Source organism: Taudactylus pleione, unplaced genomic scaffold (assembly GCF_031769625.1).
Source record: "Taudactylus pleione unplaced genomic scaffold, aTauple2 ptg000447l, whole genome shotgun sequence".
In the NCBI taxonomy this organism is placed as follows: domain Eukaryota; kingdom Metazoa; phylum Chordata; class Amphibia; order Anura; family Myobatrachidae; genus Taudactylus; species Taudactylus pleione.
The window spans coordinates 3,684,992-3,707,367 of record NW_028284849.1 but is presented as its reverse complement, the minus strand read 5'-3'; the positions used below and the strand labels follow the sequence as shown (position 1 = coordinate 3,707,367).

The window sequence follows — 22,376 nt, the reverse complement described above, 5'->3', positions numbered from 1 at the left end:
TGCGGGGCCCCCTCCTCTCTCCCCGGTGGCCGGCAGCCGACTGCCGCGGCTGGCCAGCCACCGGAGCCTTAGTAGACTCCGGGCACTAGAGTGTGCCCAGAGTCTACTGCGCATGCGCAGAACATCGGAGAAATGGACGCAGTGGCCATTTTCTGGTGTTCTGAGCAGCGCTGACACCCGTCGCGGGACCACGGACGGTTAAGTTTAAAATAATATGGGTGCAGGGTGTGCGGACCCCCCTGGACCCGAGAGCCCCTGTGCCCCGCACACACTGCACCCATTATAGATACGCCACTGCTTACGTGGTTTTCAGAACGCACAGGAGTCCCGAAAGGTGCCGTCACATCTCTCCTAACACATTGCAGGGACTGTCTCCTTTCGGCGCTCCTGTCCCTGCGTGTTCCTATTAATGCATTTGGGCGGTATATAATTTGTTATTGCTGCAAATACCGGCAATAAGAAATTAGGATTATCGGGAATCTGTGCACGCGCTGGACCCGTTCTGCGCATGTGTAGTAACGGCTCTGCGACCCCGCACACAGTCTGGCAGAATACTCTCAGTGAATGACAGTCTGCTGCCGTTTCTGGCTGGGGAGGGGGGTCACTAATCGGGACGATGGTAGTGCAGATGATCAGATGCTGCATCCTTGGATGCTCGGATCAGTAATGCATGCAGGAGGTGTGACTCCTCCCGCTGCGTTACTATATTAGTGCTAGCTGCGGTAGCGAATCTGTCCCCTGCTGAACCCGGCCCCCCCATCCATCGTTACACTAATTGCTCGTTTGTTCTCTTCTTAGACCTTGTATTCAGCATAAAGGAAGAATAAGGTTCCCCAGTGTAGCAGTGATTGGTGGGGCTAAGCTTACAGGATGGGGCTGCACACGTTTCCGCCGTGTACACGGATTGTAAAGTACACTGCACAGAATTGAACACCGCATATGTAAACTTAATGTAGTAAAGGTTAATTAGAGGTTAGATTTTTAATTGCTTATTATTTTACTAGTAAAAAATAACTTGGTAGGCGCACACGAGGCTCTACATACATTACAGGCCATAGGCAAAAGCAGGGGGGGTTTCCGTCTGCCTGGAAACTCCCCTCCCCAGCCAACACCATGGCCACAGTAGAAATAGTATAATAATAGAATGTTACTAGTGCTGCATGTTGTTCTCAGTATCACGAATGTAATGATTAGCACCACCTGTGGATCTTTTAAAATGTTTCAGCTAGTAATAAATATACCTGTGCACCAACTAGGATATGTGGAAAACATGCACTGTTAGGGGTGCACTGCTATAGACCATCTATAGGGCTAATTATTAATACTGTATAATAATACACTATCCAGTACATAAGGAGACCGATATGTGCATATTCAGTCAGGTGCATAAATATTGGGACATTGACAGAATTTTCATATTTTGGCCTCTAGTCACCACCACAATGGCTTTGAAATGAAACAAACAAGATGTGATTTACCTGCAGACTTTCAGATTTAATTTGAGGGTAATTGCATCCAAATCAGGTGAACGGTGTAGGAATTACAATGGTTTCTATATGTGCCTCCCACTTTTTAAGGGGCCAAAAGTAATGGGACTATCAACTCAAAAGCTATTTCATGGACAGGTGTGGGCTATTCCCTCGTTATTTCATTATCAATTAAGCAGGTAAAAGGTCTGGAGTTGATTCTAGATGTGACATTTGCATTTGGAATCAGTTGCTGTCAACTCTCAATACGAGATCCAAAGAGCTGTCACTATCAGTGAAGCAAGCCATCATTAGGCTGAAAAATCTAAACAAACCCATCAGAGAGATAGCAAAAACATTAGGTGTGGCCAAATCAACTGTTTGAAACATTCTTAAAAAGAAAGAACGCACCGGAGAGCTCAGCAACACCAAAAGACCCGGAAGACCACGGAAAACAACTGTGGTGGATGACAGAAGAATTATTTCCCTGGTGAAGAAAAACCCCTTCACAACAGTTGGCCAAATCAAGAACACTCTCCAGGAGGTAGGTGTATAGGTGTCAAAGTCAACAATCAAGAGAAGACTTCACAAGAGTGAATATAGAGGGTTCACCACAAGATGTAAACCATTGGTGAGCCTCAAAAACAGGAAGACCAGATTAGAGTTTGCCAAACAACATCTAAAAAAGCCATTACAGTTCTGGAACAACATCCTATGGACAGATGAGACAAAGATCAACTTGTACCAGAGTGATGGGAAGAGAAGAGTATTGAGTAGGAAAGGAACTGCTCATGATCCAAAACATACCACCTCCTCAGTGAAGCATGGTGGTGGTAGTGTCATGGCGTGGGCATGTATGGTTGCCAATGGAACTGGTTCCCTTGTATTTATTGATGATGTGACTGCTGACAAAAGCAGCAGAATGAATTCTGAAGTGTTTCGGGCAATATTATATGCTCATATTCAGTCAAATGCTTCAGAACTCATTGGACGGCGCTTCACAGTGAAGATGGACAATGACCCGAAGCATATTGCAAAAGCAACCAAAGAGTTTTTTAAGGCTAAAAAGTGGAATGTTATGCAATGGCCAAGTCAATCCCCTGACCTGAATCCGATTGAGCATGCATTTCACTTGATGAAGACAAAACTGAAGGGAAAATGCCCCAAGAACAAGCAGGAACTGAAGACATTTGCAGTAGAGGCCTGGCAGAGCATCACCAGGGATGAAACCCAGCGTCTGGTGATGTCTATGCGTTCCAGACTTCAGGCTGTAATTGCCTGCAAAGGATTTGCAACAAAGTATTAAAAAGTGAAAGTTAGATTTAGGATTGTTTAGTTTGTCCCATTACTTTTGGCCCCTTAAAAAGTGGGAGGCATATATAGAAACCATTGTAATTCCTACACCGTTGACCTGATTTGGATGTAATTACCCTCAAATTAAATCTGAAAGTCTGCAGGTAAAGCACATCTTGTTTGTTTCATTTCAAAGCCATTGCGGTGGTGAATAGAGGGCAAAATATGAAAATTCTGTCAATGTCCCAATATTTATGCACCTGACTGTAAGTCCAGGGCAGTGCTAGGTTCTTCTGCCGCTCCCCCAGACTCCCGGACTTGCTCCAATGCTCTGGAATTGTGCCCACGTCTGACATAAAAACATTCAGCTCAGGCAGGATGGCCCTACTGCCGTATCTAATGGCTTACTGTGATAGCTGGCCCTGTATATGCTGGAATTATGACACACAATACACTATGTATGACACATATAATGGGTTACTGTGATCACTGGTCCTGTATATGCTGGAATTATGACACACAATACACTATGTATGACACATATAATGGGTTACTGTGATCACTGGCCCTGTATATGCTGGAATTATGACACACAATACACTATGTATGACACATATAATGGGTTACTGTGATAGCTGGCCCTGTATATGCTGGAATTATGACACACAATACACTATGTATGACACATATAATGGGTTACTGTGATCACTGGTCCTGTATATGCTGGAATTATGACACACAATACACTATGTATGACACATATAATGGGTTACTGTGATCACTGGCCCTGTATATGCTGGAATTATGACACACAATACACTATGTATGACACATATAATGGGTTACTGTGATCACTGGTCCTGTATATGCTGGAATTATGACACACAATACACTATGTATGACACATATAATGGGTTACTGTGATAGCTGGCCCTGTATATGCTGGAATTATGACACACAATACACTATGTATGACACATATAATGGGTTACTGTGATCACTGGTCCTGTATATGCTGGAATTATGACACACAATACACTATGTATGACACATATAATGGGTTACTGTGATCACTGGCCCTGTATATGCTGGAATTATGACACACAATACACTATGTATGACACATATAATGGGTTACTGTGATCACTGGTCCTGTATATGCTGGAATTATGACACACAATACACTATGTATGACACATATAATGGGTTACTGTGATCACTGGTCCTGTATATGCTGGAATTATGACACACAATACACTATGTATGACACATATAATGGGTTACTGTGATCGCTGGTCCTGTATATGCTGGAATTATGACACACAATACACTATGTATGACACATATAATGGGTTACTGTGATCGCTGGTCCTGTATATGCTGGAATTATGACACACAATACACTATGTATGACACATATAATGGGTTACTGTGATTGCTGGTCCTGTATATGCTGGGATTATGACACACAATACACTATGTATGACACATATAATGGGTTACTGTGATTGCTGGTCCTGTATATGCTGGAATTATGACACACAATATACTATGTATGACACATATAATGGGTTACTGTGATCGCTGGTCCTGTATATGCTGGAATTATGACACACAATACACTATGTTTGACACATATAATGGGTTACTGTGATTGCTGGTCCTGTATATGCTGGAATTATTACACACAATACACTATGTATGACACATATAATGGGTTACTGTGATCACTGGTCCTGTATATGCTGTAACTATGACACACAATACTCTATGTATGACACATATAATGGGTTACTGTGATCGCTGGTCCTGTATATGCTGGGATTATTACACACTATACACTATGTATGACACATATAATGGGTTACTGTGATCACTGGTCCTGTATATGCTGGAATTATTACTCACTTTGCCCTCTTCATGGACTGGCCACACTCACTCTAATATCAAGCATTTGGAAACCCCCCTCTAGAAATCCTGCGTTTGCCACTGCAGGCTGTGTATACTGTAGCTGAAATTTGTGAATAGGATAAAACATGCACTCACTGATTGTATGGAACAATTACTTCATAAAAACTGCAAATCTACCCTGCGGTGCCCCCCCATCAACATTTTACCCTGCGGTGCCCCCCCACACACACATTCTACCCTGCGGTGCCCCCCACATTCTACCCTGCGGTGGCCCCCATCAACATTTTACCCTGTGGTGCCCCCCCCCACGCACATTCTACCCTGTGGTGCCCTCCACACAATATTGCACCCAGTGGTGACTTCCGCATTACTCCTAGCATCGCCCCCACCAAATATACCCAGCGGTGACCTCCACACATTGCATCCAGCGCTGCCCTCCACTCATTCCATGCCATTGAAGTGACCAGCTGATCTACATCCTCCCCTTGAACTACTATACCGGCTCCACTTCCACTACAGAGTCCAGTGTAAACTCCTCATCCTTTCTTTCTAAGCACTCAGTCACTCTTACCCAACCTCCATCTCAGACCTCATAATATGTGCTCTTACACATTACACCCAGCTGTGCTCTTACACATTACACCCAGCTGTGCTCTTACACATTACACCCAGCTGTGCTCTTACACATTACACCCAGCTGTGCTCTTACACATTACACCCAGCTGTGCTCTTACACATTACACCCAGCTGTGCTCTTACACATTACACCCAGCTGTGCTCTTACACATTACACCCAGCTGTGCTCTTACACATTACACCCAGCTGTGCTCTTACACATTACACCCATCTGTGCTCTTACACATTACACCCAGCTGTGCTCTTACACATTACACCTAGCAGTGACCCCACACATTACACCCAGCTGTGCTCTTACACATTACACCTAGCAGTGACCCCACACATTACACCCCTCTGTGCCCTTACACATTACACCTAGCAGTGACCCCACACATTACACCCAGCTGTGCTCTTACACATTACACCTAGCAGTGACCCCACACATTACACCCCTCTGTGCACTTACACATTACACCTAGCAGTGACCCCACACATTACACCCAGCTGTGCTCTTACACATTACACCTAGCAGTGACCCCACACATTACACCCAGCTGTGCCCTTACACATTACACCTAGCAGTGACCCCACACATTACACGCCCTTACACGTTACACCCAGCTGTGCCCTTACGCGTTACACCCAGCTGTGCCCTTACGCGTTACACCCAGCTGTGCCCTTACGCGTTACACCCAGCTGTGCCCCCACGCGTTACACCCAGCTGTGCCCCCACGCGTTACACCCAGCTGTGCCCCCACGCGTTACACCCAGCTGTGCCCCCACGCGTTACACACAGGGGCAGATGTATGAAGCTCTGGGAAGTGATAAAGTGGAGAGTGATAAACGACCAACCAATCATCTCCCAACTGTCATTTTTCAAACAGCCTGTAACATGACCATTAGGAGCTGATTGGTTGGTTGTTTATCACACTGCACTTTATAACTTTCCAGAGCACAGTATCTGCAGTGTCCTTAAGGGGGGTATCCACTACCCGACAGTGAAAAGACTGAACGATAACGATATAGTTATCATTCAGTCGTTCACTACACTGCAGGGTGCCCACACTGAACGATATGTCGTTCAGTGCAGGCACAATCAATCATCTGCAAACATGCTGAACCTGACGATATTGTCAGGTTGACCAGCATGTTTGAACGATGATAGATGTCTAAAAGACCAAATTTTCAAACGATGTTTGAACGATTATCGAACGATTTTATCGTTCAATCATTCAACTTTATCGTCTAGTGGATACCCCCCTTTACACGTTACACCTAGCGGTAACCCCCACACGTTACACCCAGCGGTGGGCCTGATTGTGCTGAATCAGGCACGGTGCCCTTTACACATTACCGCCAGCGGTGCCCTTTACACATTATACCAAACTGTGACCCCCCCACACCGTTTTCCTAACTATACTTTGTCACTAGCGAGTATTCTGACTGTCCTGAAATGTTGTTTTTTGTTTTTTTATTTTAAAAGGCACAAAAGAAAACCGTAAAAAACTAAAGATAAAATGTTAGTTGGTAATGAGGTTTATAAGTGCGCTGGTCACCTTGCTGCGCCTGTAACACGAGGGCAAATGAGTGAGAATTAACGGATAATAACGATAAATGCTGTATGCACCTAATCTTCGGCTTGTTAGATTTTCATTATCACCCAATATGATGACACTTTACTCTCGGTACTTGATGAGTCGGATTTCATTCCCCTGCCATTCCCTAGCGCTTTACAGCTCTTATGCTGATCTAAATGAGATTTAAAGTGAATGTAGCATAAATAAATGGGATTTCTCTGAGCATTTTATGATACTGCACCATATTTATTTAATGCTTATAACAATTTAGGCCAATGGAGGTCACAGATCATTCGTCGCTTATATTTGCTGAGATGTGTCGGCTCCGGCTACGCACACGTAAGGCATAGACCTCAGACGTGCTCTGCGCGTTATATATAAATGACAATGTACCTGCGGCCTACAGAACAGATAAACCAATATTCTACCTATCAATTCATTACTGACCTGTGATATCACTGAGGCATGAGGTACAAAGCATCAGTGTTTAATCATCGGGCCTCATTAACAAAACCCCAAACCATCTTCAGTAATGCTTTATGTCCCGATTTGCGCTAGCGAGTCGGGTTTTTTCCTTAAGCGTATAGTTTTGTGGAGCAAGATGGCAGACGTTTGCAGCGGTTGGGTAATGGAGTTGCGCAGAATTAAGGCGTTACTTGCATGTTGTCCAATATTTCGAAGCAGAACAAATAAACAATGACTTTTCATCTTGTAGTTGGGGTTATTTAAAATAATAAAGGGATAGGGTATATTTTTTAGGGCGTTCCCTGCTGTGTGGCGGCGCGGACTTCAGAATGTATCGTGCAGTGACTGGGAGGTGGCTAACCAGACGCACAGATATTCCGTCTGATGGGTGTGTTATAGGAGTGTCGCACGCATATCGCAGGAGTGGCTTCGGATTAATCGCGTACATTGGAGGCCATACTCTGACGGACATTCTGGTGCACCTAGCATGGGGCTGGTGCGATCCCCTTTGGCGCTACCGATGGATGCGACGGCTCCGACTTCCTACTAAGAGTCTGAGCAGCAGCAGAGCGCGCAGCATCCACGTTTGTGATGACCGCACTGCGTTGGCGTTGCTCAGAAGTGGCCTCTTATAGTGCTATGTTAACACTCTTAACTTTATTTCTGTTTGCGCCCAGGCAGTGTACTGATCAGGGGCCTGGCGCAGGGGTGGACGCTAATGCCGTCACCGCTGCGATTTCTTTGGCTGCCTCAATGATATGCAAATGTAAGTCTCAGCCTTCCCCCTTGGGCGCCGAAGATTGCAAGCCCTGTGACACCCTTTGCCAATTTCCGTGGACAGTGGAAATCCGCCGCTGAGCTCAAATGCTCCAACATCGGCTCACCATAGCTATGGCCAGCGACACTTATGATGCCCAGGGGCTGGTGCAGTGTCTCCTTCTGAATGTTCTCTAATCATGCCCTCTGGCTGTGGCTCTGTGTTTGAGCGGTCACTGGGGTGCCCTGGACAGCCCTAGAAGGGGTTTCTCAGACTTTGCGCATGTGTAGTAGCAAAAATCGCTCAACTGCGCAAACATAGACACTGCGTCCACCCCTGAATCACGCCCTAGAACCCTATTACTTCAGATGTATACAGGGCATCTCTCAGTGATCACACAGAGCAGAGGTTCTCATCTCCAGTCCTTAAGTACAGGGATCGTATATATACGCTACAGTGCTTATCTTATTAGCCATTGCATCGCAACCAGTGTGAAAGTGGGCAGAGCCACGCGACACCCCCATCCACATCACTGTGGGGACATGGCCATCACTCTCTGTGATGCTGGGCTGCCCCCAGGCTCCCCCTACACTAACATGCCATGCTGCTCATCCACAGCCAGCCATCGGATGGGCATCTGAAAGCTACATCCGATGGCTGGCAACCATCGCAATCACGGTATTCGATGGAAAAAGTACTTGAATCGGACTGGCCCACTCACCCATCACAGTGCCACTGCCACCCCCCTCCTCCACAAAGGTGAGCGCGGATCTCTGTCGCTGCCCCATAATGTGTGTAGGGACAGCGAGCCAGCGCGACACCCCGTGGCTGGCATCTGTGCCCAGGGAGATGGTCACGCGTATGTAGGCTGTGACCCTGTGTGGTAGGGATGGTCACATGCAGACTGGCGTACTACTGATATAAGTGTGACACCATTGTGTGTGGCAGGCTGTGTCTCCCCCTGCAGTAGTGCGGTCTCCCTGTGTCTGCAGTGCAGCGCTGCAGGCCTTATAGAGAAGTTATCAACTGGGCTCGGTATATCCTGGGAGGATCAGTCTGCAATATTATCACTAATGTAGCACTGCCCATAGTACTATCTGTGCTTAACACTCTACTTACCCCAGCTGCTATCTGCTCTTACCTCCTCCCTAGCCCCCAGTACTGCCTGTCCCTAACCACCTCCTTACCCTGGCTGCTATCTGCTCTTACCTCCTCCCTAGCCCCCAGTACTGCCTGTCCCTAACCACCTCCTTACCCCGGCTGCTATCTGCTCTTACCTCCTCCCTAGCCCCCAGTACTGCCTGTCCCTAACCACCTCCTTGCCCTGGCTGCTATCTGCTCTTACCTCCTCCCTAGCCCCCAGTACTGCCTGTCCCTAACCACCTCCTTACCCCGGCTGCTATCTGCTCTTACCTCCTCCCTAGCCCCCAGTACTGCCTGTCCCTAACCACCTCCTTACCCCGGCTGCTATCTGCTCTTACCTCCTCCCTAGCCCCCAGTACTGCCTGTCCCTAACCACCTCCTTACCCCGGCTGCTATCTGCTCTTACCTCCTCCCTAGCCCCCAGTACTGCCTGTCCCTAACCACCTCCTTACCCCGGCTGCTATCTGCTCTTACCTCCTCCCTAGCCCCCACTACTGCCTGTCCCTAACCACCTCCTTACCCCGGCTGCTATCTGCTCTTACCTCCTCCCTAGCCCCCACTACTGCCTGTCCCTAACCACCTCCTTACCCCGGCTGCTATCTGCTCTTACCTCCTCCCTAGCCCCCAGTACTGCCTGTCCCTAACCACCTCCTTACCCCGGCTGCTATCTGCTCTTACCTCCTCCCTAGCCCCCAGTACTGCCTGTCCCTAACCACCTCCTTACCCCGGCTGCTATCTGCTCTTACCTCCTCCCTAGCCCCCAGTACTGCCTGTCCCTAACCACCTCCTTACCCCGGCTGCTATCTGCTCTTACCTCCTCCCTAGCCCCCAGTACTGCCTGTCCCTAACCACCTCTTTACCCCGGCTGCTATCTGCTCTTACCTCCTCCCTAGCCCCCAGTACTGCCTGTCCCTAACCACCTCCTTACCCCGGCTGCTATCTGCTCTTACCTCCTCCCTAGCCCCCACTACTGCCTGTCCCTAACCACCTCCTTACCCCGGCTGCTATCTGCTCTTACCTCCTCCCTAGCCCCCACTACTGCCTGTCCCTAACCACCTCCTTACCCCGGCTGCTATCTGCTCTTACCTCCTCCCTAGCCCCCACTACTGCCTGTCCCTAACCACCTCCTTACCCCGGCTGCTATCTGCTCTTACCTCCTCCCTAGCCCCCAGTACTGCCGGCTGCTATCTGCGCCTACCTCCTCCCTAGCCCCCAGTACTGCCCCAGCTGCTATCTACACTTATCGCCTCTTTAACCCCAGCACTGCCTGCCGCTATTCCCCTCCTTGCCCCAGCTGCTATCTACCCCAACAGTACTGTCCCCAGTACTACCTGCTCCTAACCCCTCTTTGCCCCAGCTGCTGTCTACCCCTACCCCTCTGTACCCCCAGCACTGCCTGCCCTTACCCCCAGATCTACCTCCACTTCTTCCTGCCTCTACCCCAGCTCTACCATAACTGCTGCTTGCCCTAAACCCCCCCTACCCCAACTACTGCCTTCCCTCACCCCCCATAATATGTGATGGGACCCAGAAACAGTGGGAGACCCACCTTTTTTTTTTAAAGTGAGGGATCCCTAGGTGAGTTCATCTCTTTGACTGGGTCAGTAATTATCCCACCTGCTTCCACAGACAGAGAAATCCTCACAACCTGACCTGTTGGGGGTACTGAGGGTTGGCGTTGAGAACCACTGACCTAGAAGATAATGTATCCTATTTGGGGCTTTTTTTTTTATTTTGCGCTGATAGATTTAGCTGGAGGCTTAGAAGTGTGTAAACTATGTTTAGCTCGAATAAAGAGCTCATCGCATATCTTATGCCTGTCCTGTGGTTGCGTTTTCAGTCTTCCGGTGACGCCCAAAACAAGGTAACATTGTCAGTAGCGCGTCTGGTATAAGTCAGCTCACGTTAACGGTGCAAATTAATCTGCGCCGGGTATAAAAACTCTGTTCCCGTTCGTATAAATCTCCTTAGTGAGAGCAAATACAATAAATCCAGCATCACATCTTTCATCAGTAATGTGCGGAATTACCAGAGGGGGAATTAATATCTTTATATGGATTGCTGCACCGGTAACACATGACTGTTGCCAGACACGAGAGTCTTGTCTTGTGATGTCTCTAATTGTGGCTGATTAACTCATTATATATAATTTTCACAACATGCTCTTTCTAAGCAGGGCAGGGATAAATACTGGCACAATGAATGAGAATAAACACAGTGACATGGGAGCAGTATGTGAGAGTTCTATATGGTGTAATACAGAGCCTACTGTGCAATATCAGGATATTCCAAGTCACTATAAATCCTGAGTGCAGGATGCTGGGCAACACCAAGGTGACTAAGTGTATACCGATATTTCATTGTAGGGGTCTGTAATTCCTTATACTCAATGAGTAGTTGGCAGTGCATGTAAAGTGGAGAATATTTGCTGGTTCTCTCCAGTAGTGTTTTAGGAATACCTCCGTCTTGTTTTGCTTTATCTTAGGTGATGTCTTGCTGCGTGAATTCCAGTGTTTGTCTTTCCTCCTGTGCTCTGAACCCCAGGAAATTGTACATGTATTCCCTTGGCACCCCCACGCTCTGATTAATCCCATCACGCATACAAGGCTTCATTAGACCATTGCGTGTTTATTTTCACCATGTTGCTGATCCGATAAATCGCTCCCACTGGCTGGGAACGTCTGCAAGGCCCCGAATCTGTCCTTTGTTCCCTGATTCATTTCCCCATTGCTCTGCGTTACCATAACTCTGCCGGCAGCTTTGCCTGAGCCGTGCCTGGTGTCCCCACATTCATATTACAATGTGGATGCAATGACGATCGGCCCCTTGTACTAAGGTTCATATATCCAGCTGCAGTCATTCTTTGTCTCATACGTAATCTATAATGGGATTCATTCTCTTGTAATAACACAGGTCCTGGGTACACTCTCTGTAACGTGGGCGTCATTTAAAATGTGAAATACAGCTTTTGTTTTGCAATAGTTCCTATGCGTAACGCCTGTCTGCAGATACGCATCAGAGCTTAGTCCATCTGGCTTATACAAGATCTGTTTCAGTGGTCTCTTTCAGGCCACTACTGATAGCATCGTAGAGCCCCCGTACACTTAGGTTATTCTTCGCCATTTAACTGCATTTACCAAGCTTTAGAAGACACAATGAACATGTAAATTGTGTGCCCGGGTGTACTGTGGCCAAGCAGCTCACTGGGTGGGTCCTGTAGGACACAATGGGGGGTCTGGATACAAGCATTTACTAGCAATGGTCATCATAGCTTTAATCCTTGTCCAGTGTCATCTGTCCCAGCCTGACTGCTGTCTCCTTCCAGGCAGAGTCCAGTGTGCAGAAAGCGTCTCTGGATGCGGCTCGTACTACGCAGCAGTTGGAGGAGGTCATCGATAACTTCCAGCAGCAAAAAGTCAAAGACATTCAGGTAACTAATAAGTGTTTGGGCTGGGAGATTACTTGTGCGATATGTTAGGTCTACAGTTATCATGTCTATACGGATGACTTGTCAACATGGTAGAATGTCAACCTAACATCCCAGGTGGTCCAATGGTCACTTACCTGGTTTGGCAGCTGCATCGTCCTAGCGGCACAGGTGTCTGACGAGTGGCGGTTCTGGTATGTATTATACCCCTAACCCTCCCCCCACAGTCTAACCCTAACCCTGCCCTCACAGCCTAACCCTCCCCCCGCAGTCTTACCCTAACCTCCCCCCGCAGCCTAACCCTAATCCTCCCCCTGCAGCTTAACCCTAACTCTGCCCCCCCGCAGCCTAACCCTAGCTCTGCCCCCCCCCCCCCCGCAGCCTAACCCTAACTCTGCCCCCCCCCCCGCAGCCTAACCCTAACTCCCCAACTCTGCCCCCCCCCCCCGCAGCAGAACCCTAACTCTGCCCCCCGCAGCCTAACCTTAACTCTCCCCCCTCCCCCCTCGCAGCCTAACCTTAACTCTCCCCCCCCGCAGCCTAACCTTAACTCTCCCCCCTCCCCCCCGCAGCCTAACCTTAACTCTCCCCCCCGCAGCCTGACCCTAACTCTACCCCCCCCCCCCCACAGCCTAACCCTAGCTCTGTCCCCCGCAGCCTAACCCTGCCCCCCACAGGCTACTCCTAATCCTGCCCCCCACAGCCTAATCCTCCCAGCGTCCCCTAACTGTCGGCATTCTAAGAATGTTGATAATTCCCATTGCGACATTTCAGATGTTGACATTGTGAACGTTTGGACATGGTTCAACATGCCAACATTGTGGTGTTGACATTATGACTGTCGACCATATGACCGGATTCTGTGCAGAGCACGGTCCTTATTGCCCTGTGAGAAAATCAGGGGTGTGTATATATCTGTTCTATATCTGCACAGTCTGGATGTCACATAACTGTGTCTCCCAGTAAGTTAGTTATATATAGTCCTAGCGCTACGTGACTGGTAAGGATCCCTATCCTCCGCAGCATGAATAGGAGCAGATCCCAGCGCCATTATAAGAGAGAGAACCTCCTAGAGGTCAGTGATGGGGGAAGGAGGCCTCTCTGATCCTATAACACGTCTGCTATACATCAGCCTCCGTAATGGCCATCTGGCTTACTTGCCAGCTATCCAACTGGGCACTTGGCTTACTTGCCAGCCATCAGACTGGCATTCTGGTTTATATGCCAACCATCTGACTGGAGCTCTGGCTTACATGCCTGCCATCCAACTGTATTTGGCTTACATGCCAGCCAGCTGACTGGGCACTTGGTTTATATGCCAGTCACTTGACTGGGCCCTTGGTTTATATGCCGGCCTCCTGACTGGGCCTTTGGCTTATATGCCAGCCTCCTGACTGGGCCTTTGGTTTATATGCCGGCCTCCTGACTGGGCCCTTGGTTTATATGCCGGCCTCCTGACTGGGCCCTTGGTTTATATGCCGGCCTCCTGACTGAGCCTTTGGCTTATATGCCAGCCTCCTGACTGGGCCTTTGGTTTATATGCCGGCCTCCTGACTGGGCCTTTGGCTTATATGCCGGCCTCCTGACTGGGCCTTTGGCTTATATGCCGGCCTCCTGACTGGGCCTTTGGCTTATATGCCGGCCTCCTGACTGGGAGCTTGGTCTATATGCCGGCCTCCTGACTGGGCGCTTGGCTTATATGCCGGCCTCCTGACTGGGCGCTTGGCTTATATGCCGGCCTCCTGACTGGGCGCTTGGCTTATATGCCGGCCTCCTGACTGGGCGCTTGGCTTATATGCCGGCCTCCTGACTGGGCGCTTGGCTTATATGCCGGCCTCCTGACTGGGCGCTTGGCTTATATGCCGGCCTCCTGACTGGGCGCTTGGCTTATATGCCGGCCTCCTGACTGGGCGCTTGGCTTATATGCCGGCCTCCTGACTGGGCGCTTGGCTTATATGCCGGCCTCCTGAATGGGCGCTTGGCTTATATGCCGGCCTCCTGACTGGGCGCTTGGCTTATATGCCGGCCTCCTGACTGGGCGCTTGGCTTATATGCCGGCCTCCTGACTGGGCGCTTGGCTTATATGCCGGCCTCCTGACTGGGCGCTTGGCTTATATGCCGGCCTCCTGACTGGGCGCTTGGCTTATATGCCGGCCTCCTGACTGGGCGCTTGGCTTATATGCCGGCCTCCTGACTGGGCGCTTGGCTTATATGCCGGCCTCCTGACTGGGCGCTTGGCTTATATGCCGGCCTCCTGACTGGGCGCTTGGCTTATATGCCGGCCTCCTGACTGGGCGCTCGGCTTATATGCCGGCCTCCTGACTGGGCGCTCGGCTTATATGCCGGCCTCCTGACTGGGCGCTCGGCTTATATGCCGGCCTCCTGACTGGGCGCTCGGTTTATATGCCGGCCTCCTGACTGGGCGCTCGGCTTATATGCCGGCCTCCTGACTGGGCGCTCGGTTTACATGCCGGCCTCCTGACTGGGCGCTCGGCCTACATGCCGGCCTCCTGACTGGGCGCTCGGTTTACATGCCGGCCTCCTGACTGGGCGCTCGGTTTACATGCCGGCCTCCTGACTGGGCGCTCGGCCTATATGCCGGCCTCCTGACTGGGCGCTCGGCCTATATGCCGGCCTCCTGACTGGGCGCTCGGCCTATATGCCGGCCTCCTGACTGGGCGCTCGGCCTATATGCCGGCCTCCTGACTGGGCGCTCGGCCTATATGCCGGCCTCCTGACTGGGCGCTCGGCTTATATGCCGGCCTCCTGACTGGGCGCTTGGTTCACATGACTTCCCCCAGACTGGCCTGTGTATTGTAGTCCCCGGGATGAGTGTACCGCAGGCAGTAGTGCGCTCTCTATGCAGATCTCTGACAATGGCGCGCTCAGCTCTTGCTCTATTTACAACCAAAATTGTATTTGTGTCTCGCTTTGGAGATGAGCGCGACAAAGGGTGACGTGATTTATCCTCTCATGCTAATTACACTACAAGGAGCCTCTGCACGGTCTAAGTTTTTAATTTATAGTTCGATAAAGTTTTTCACAAGTGAGAGCAAAAAATAATAGTAAATAAAAAGCACCCGCCATCCTGAGACTTGTTGTTCCCCAAGGAGCTGGCCAGTCACAAGCTGGTGGTGGGTGAGTAAAGCCATTTGCAGATCTGAGCAGTCCTGTGACTGTAATCTGCCATAATGTATCATTCCCATAACTGGAGAGAAGTGAAGTCTGTAATGATTCATGAGTGGCTGTAACAGAGCTCTCCATGCGGAACGTCTCGGGAGCCCTGCCGTAAACTCGGGGCAGACATCCGCCTCGCAGCAAACAGTCATCCCTGACCTATCATCTGTCTGTGCGGGTGGCATGTCACTCATCGGGGACACGAGGAATGCAGGGAGGGCAGCGCAGGATGCTGGAGGCGGGCAGCAAAGCCAAATGCATAAAACACGGTGAGGACGCAGTGATGCAAATGTTATATATATATTTATAGAGAATGAAAATCGCACACTCCACTCCCGTCCATTCAGATAAATGGCGCAGCTAAACTGAAATATGGGTAACTTTCGGAGCTCCTAATACCGTTACAGTTCCCTATTGCTTTTCATTATGTTTAAGGATATTTAATGTAATGATTAGGCACATTTAATAATGCGTTTTACAAAGGCCTCAGTGTTTATTTACTACTTTATTTTGTTGATCCAATATGAAAATACACTGTGTAACGTTCACAAGTTGAGATAACGCAATAGTCTGCGATTTGCGGGAGCCGGCACGATCCCAGCAAGATGGTCATTAGATTTAAAGCAGCAATTAGTTTAAAGGCAAAACAAACCTGGTTTTGCCTTTTAAACTAATTGCTGCTTTAAATATAATAACTATATTGTTGGAATCTTGGGGGATCCCACAAATCGGGCCCCTCAGATGTAACACACTATACGTAAACATACTGTATGCTCAGTTACAGTATACGTTGCATATTCAGTAGAGACGTAATGGGCAGCCCATATGAAATAAGTATAATGTAATGTGTTCCTGTGTTGTGTTCTTTAGTAGTGTATTACTTGTAGCGTTATCCCAAAAAAGCGCTTTAATATTGTAGCTATTCCAAGGCCCCTAAATATCCACATATATTATATATTGCTGTATATTGGTCATCACATTGCTCGACTTTTAGCAAACAGCAGCAGAGAATGGGATGTAAGTGCAAAGCAAATTAACTTCCATCAACTGGTTACAGGATAAGAAAATGTAAAGGAAATGTTCCAATGTTTGGCACAGACCACAGATTCTTTCCACTGATCATATGGATTTATCTCCATGTATAATCGCTTATAAGGCTTAAATGTATCCTAGGAGCGTCAGCCGGTTCCTCACCAAAACAAAACAAAAAGAAAAAACTCGTTCATAAGGTTGTTTTTGAATAATGATTCTTGATGCTGGGGCCAAGGTCTCTCGCACGCTTTCTGTTTTCCAGCTAGAGAAGGTGGGTAAACCTTTATGGTATATATTGGCGTGCACATGAGATCCATTTCTTTCTTTCATTGCCAGAAAATATTCTCCGACTTTTTGACAATTGAGATGGTTTTCCATTCCCGGGCGCTGGAAGTGTACACCAACGCGTTTCACAGCATGCAAGACTGCGAGCTAGACAAAGACATGGAGGTGATATCATTTGTATGGTTTGTGTTACGTCCATCCATGAGGGACACTGTTGTACCATTATTTAAAGGAAAGGGCTTTTTATTATTATTATTATTATAAACCTTCCACTCTGAGTAGCAGAACAGTGTGTTCCCCATCGCCAAGGTTTGGTTTCTCCAGGGATCCCTGCGGAGTAGATCTGCAGATATCTCACCATTGTCTGGGTCATTGCACAAATGAAGCGGCCAGTTAAAGCCGCCTCCAGGCAGCTAATCCAGTTAACCCTGATTTTGAGAGTCTAAATTTGGAAAAGGCTTCACCACTGTTCTTCAGTTCCAGCAGAGACCTTTCCCACAACCCTCCCAACCGTTTCGTCCCGTGCCCCAATTGGCAGATTTGTAGGCATCATCAAGGCTATTCCTATTAATGAAGAAAGTAACAAGCAGGCAAGGAGTGTTCACTATAGAGATGGCTTTCCCCGTACTCATACTCTATAGCATCAGACATTATTATGCCCTTAGTCAGTTTAGTTCACAGTAACTTTTTTTTACAAATTTTGGATTAGAACTATAGGAATCTCTTCACTTTTTTTACAGGATTTTCGGGCAAAGATCCACATTAACACTGGGATTCAGGACGCACGACCACTTCAGGCAACAAACCTCTCCTCAAATGCCACCTGGCACACGAGCAGTATGGTAAGGGGGCTGAGCTGGGATGTGTGCGGTGACTATCTTCTCCCATGTGCAGCTATCACAGTGATTTGAGGAATATAGGAGTTAGTATTTGCTAAATATTTCATCACATTTCTTATAATTATCCGTATTCTGCTGCTGGTGACTCTGGGTGCTAAGGTTGTACTGATTAAAAAAAATAATAATCATTTTTGGAAACCTTTTTTTTTCTAGATAGTAAATTAGAGATTGTACAAAACGAGTGTTCATCACATATTTTGTATCAGAGAAGGACTCTTTTATTCAGGTTATTCCTGCTTAACCTGAGGGTGAGTGGGACTTGTCCTAAACACTGCAGGGTTTTAAATGGGGGAGAAAAGTTACCAAAAAATCCCATTTAATAAAATGATGTCCCCAAGACATGGGAAGGGGCGTGACTTTGATTTTGATCCTGGCAGGGAAGGGGTTAATCTCACAGTGGAGAATATTTTTAATTAATGCTCCCATTCCCCCCCCCAAAAAAAGACATGTATGGGGAAAAAGGTTGCACTACTCCAGCCTGCAGGAGCTGAAAGGGTTAATAAAAACCGCTGACATTTCCTGCGCCTCCACTATCCCCCTAAGGACGGCAGCAATCCTCCCGGCATGAACGCCCTCACATGAATCACCGCCCCGGTAAGTGAGAAGGGCTTCAGGAAATTAAAAAACCGTGCCACCAAGAATTGATTCCTTGTCATGCGAATCGCTGCTTGAAGCCGTGCGAGAGACAAGACGGAGGCACAGGTCGGCAGCGGCGGATTCGCTCATCTGGAACCTGGCCGCCCGCTGCTTGTAATTACTGCTCACGTAGTGAGGGAGAGAGAGCAGCGGGAGCATGGGAAGTGCCGAATCGCTCTAACCCCCTGACAAGGGTGCATGATCCGCACTTGTGCCTTGCTACGTAATTGTGCAGCACTGCGGGATACCTGGGCGTAATCTATGGCAGGGGCGATCTGTTAATGACTGAGCGGTAACTGTGTAACCTAATGGGGAAAAGTCATAGAGGTCAAGCAGGTGAACAGTGGCTACGAAGTTGCTAATTCCTGTTGTATGATAAACATTAGAGGTGTGGATTTAAATGTCCACCCTCATTAGGAACTGTCCCCTCCTCTGGCGAATAAGGGCCATTACCCGAGCCCAGGGGCAGGAGGGGTGCTCCAGTACACTAGCTCTATGGAAGAAATGGTCATTGGCTCCGGGTTCAGGTGACTGTACAGGGAGAGTTCCCTCTATTCTGCTACATTGGGGTGAATTTGAGACGAAGCTGCACATACAGCCCATTTTAATGGTCGTTTCTTGCTCCATATTTATCAAAGATAAGCTGCAAAATTGCAAGCGTTTGTTAGGTAACCATTAAGGTGACGCAGCAGAAGCCATCAGTATGTGCCCCCAAACGTTGCCTTCTCCCCTGTTCTATCATTTATCAGATTCCCCTATATTAACAGAATTTTGAGACATCTACCGTCCCTTTGCCTCCATTCTACACGTGTGGACCAAGCCTATGTGATACAGCATTGTGTGTGTGTCTGTGTGTGTTAGTTTACACTATGCACCAGTGGGGCAAGGACTTGCTACCGATTCTAGCTGACATCTGCCATACCCCGATAAGGGAACTCTCCCTTACGGGTTACATAGAAGGGGAGGGGGGTCTGATTACCAGGCCTCATAAGAAGCTGTAACTTGTCACACTCTCATGTCCATGAGTTTTGTTTTAATTTAAAAGAAAACGTTGAATAAAATACAATAGGAAATCTGCAGTGACATCTTTTGACCTTTTTGTGTTTCAGAGTCTCTCGAGCACCCTGCCGCGGCGGCAGCCAGTGCGAGAGGAGGAGGAGAGCTCGTCGGAGGAGGAAGGAGAGGAAGAGTACGAGGAACCCAGGAGGGTAGTGTATTCTAGAGTACGGAAATAAATGAAACCGGATCCATTCCATCATCATTCCATGTTCTTCCCGTCCATCGTCACAATGACACTACGTTTCCCAGCATGCTCTGCAGTTACCCGCCATACTAACATATGTAGCAGAAAATGTCTCCCATAAAATCTGGCAGAAATAAAGTTACACCGAGACCATTACCATGGTATAAATGCACTGGCCAGCGTTGTGCCGTGTCCTTCCTCACATTACTGGTTTAGTACTTTGCTAGCGATGACTGGGGCTCAGCAGGCGTCAGGCGGTTACACAGAAAGGGTGTAACCGTGCCCCAGTCTTCTGTACCCAAGATGCATCTGATCTTATTAATTAAAATGAAATCGGATTTCCAGTAAGACCGATTCTGTAATAGGTGCGTCCTGCGGCCAGTTCTGTGCGTCAGGTCGCGGTGTATGATGTGCCAGCTGCCTGTACAGTAACTCTCTGTGGAGAAACCTTAGTGCTACATAATAATACGCATCACAGCATCGGTCTGTATAAGTGGTTCAGACATTTACAAATGGTCTCTGAACCAAAAATCCATGGGTTCAGTATGTTGTGTCGACAATTACACTGTTGACAGTCGTTATATAGACTCCATGATGTCGGCACCCAATTCTGAGCATATCACTCGCCCCAAACATAACATTCTACTGAAAACATTTTGACTGTGTTGTCATTTGCAGGTGTCGACATTCTGACATTTGATAACTGTGTCGACCTTTTTGTTGTCTACATTGAGATTGTCGACAACGTGAGTACATCCCGAAATCCATAGCCGTTGTTATTTTCTGGTCTGCTGACCCTAGCTAAAGACTGGTTAGGTGGAAGCTACAGACGTCTTCTCTGTGGTGACTGTCAGCCCACAAAGGACCCGGCCACCATGTTTGGCTGCTTCTCTTTGAAATGTTCTTGTCAACATTTCGGCACGCCAAGTGTAAGCTGCTGCTGCTGCGGCCCCCTTCCACCTCCCCCTCCTCCCCCCCTACCTAGCCTGGGTGCACATTATCAGGGGATGGAGACTGCACTGATTCCAAAGCTGTGCTCTGCATACATTGGAGGCCTTCCAGCAGCTGTGGCACTACAGATCCCAGCATGCCCTGCCACAGTCTTGCTATTAGGGCATGCTGAAATTGGACCGGGGCAGGATGGGACGTGTAGTTCCACAGCAGCTGGAAGGCCACATACAGCCTAGGAGGGGTGTGTACCAATCAGAAGCTATTGGTCTGCGCAGTCACTCTGCCCAAACTATATAACTTTCTCTTCATGTGGCTAAGCTGGGGTCATAGATGGGACCAGAGCCCTATTCACCCCCCCACACCCTAATCTGCCACCGTCGGGCCCCCATGTTAGTGCTGGTCTCTTTCACTCTCTAGACCAGAGGTAGGCGTCTTGTAGCATTCCAGCTGCTGTGCAACTACACATACCAGCATGCCCTGCCAGAGTTTTAGCATGTCCTATCAGCTAAACTGTCACAGGGAATGCTGTGATGTGTAGTTCCACAGCAGCTGGAGGACATTGTCCACACTGTTGTATTGTTACAGGTTTTGTGTATGGGCACTGGGCAGTCTATTTGCTAGTCTAAAGCAACGATGATCGCTCCCACCAGTGTCCAGGCCGCGTTGTCGTCCATGCAGAGCTCACCAGTTACTGCTGGCATCCCCGTCACCAGTGTTGTGATGAGAAGGGGTATGTAATGGGAAGCTGGCTTTGAACTTGGACTGTACCAGCGCCGGATGGTTGGGTAACTAACACACAGGAGAACAGAGGGAAGTGTTTATTTTATCTGGGATGTGAATGTTAAACACCACAGCAGAGTGTGTATTTTTCCAGCTTAAATCATCCTCATCATTTAGTGAGAGGTTAGGAACGGAGGCGCTGCTCAGTGTTTATACAATTATGTCTCGCGGCGCGAGGGAAAGCGCATTTTCTGCCCCCTGAGCACGAAGCCAGACATCTGAGCAGCTCTGTTCCGCCTGCAGGCGGCAGGGAAGTGGCTGGTCTTTGTAGTGGAAGCCCAATTATTAACATTTATTTTATTTAAATGAAGCTTGTTTCCGTGTACGTTTTAGCTTTTTGTGGAGTATAAATATTGTATGGATGTATCCTATATCAATGGCGTAGAGTTTGGACTTGTGTGAATCTTGTAAATAAAAGTATTTTTCATTGCAAACTCTCCATTGTTTTATTTCTGATAAAAGTAGATTCTTCTGAGTGTATTTGGTGTGATTGTAAGTGGGAGATGCGCAGGTCGCCGGCAGCGAGGAAAATAGGCCCCACATGGTCGCTTGTTGGCGATGGTCCCAGGGGCAGGTTATTAATAATAACCTGAGGCAGCTGCTCGGTGTGTGTGACAATTCTCATGCGAGTAGTGGACACTGCTGTCCACCTTACCACCGTGCCCTAGTGAGAGAGCGCCATGCGTCGGGGTACTGGCAGGAGGGTGCAGCTAGCT

The 22,376-nt window shown here is 48.3% G+C and overlaps 1 protein-coding gene across 1 annotated transcript in view; it reads left to right on the top strand.

Moving 5' to 3' along the window:
- CIBAR2 (CBY1 interacting BAR domain containing 2) overlaps positions 1-22,055 on the top strand; it is a 59,488-nt gene extending 37,433 nt beyond the window's left edge. Inside the window, exons 6-9 of the mRNA XM_088448025.1 lie at positions 12,556-12,660; positions 17,203-17,316; positions 17,892-17,993; positions 19,796-22,055. Of these exons, the coding sequence (XP_088304151.1) occupies positions 12,556-12,660; positions 17,203-17,316; positions 17,892-17,993; positions 19,796-19,921 (447 nt within the window). The 3' untranslated portion in view covers positions 19,922-22,055. The remainder of the gene's footprint in view (positions 1-12,555; positions 12,661-17,202; positions 17,317-17,891; positions 17,994-19,795) is intronic.
- The last annotated feature ends 321 nt before the right edge of the window (positions 22,056-22,376 follow it).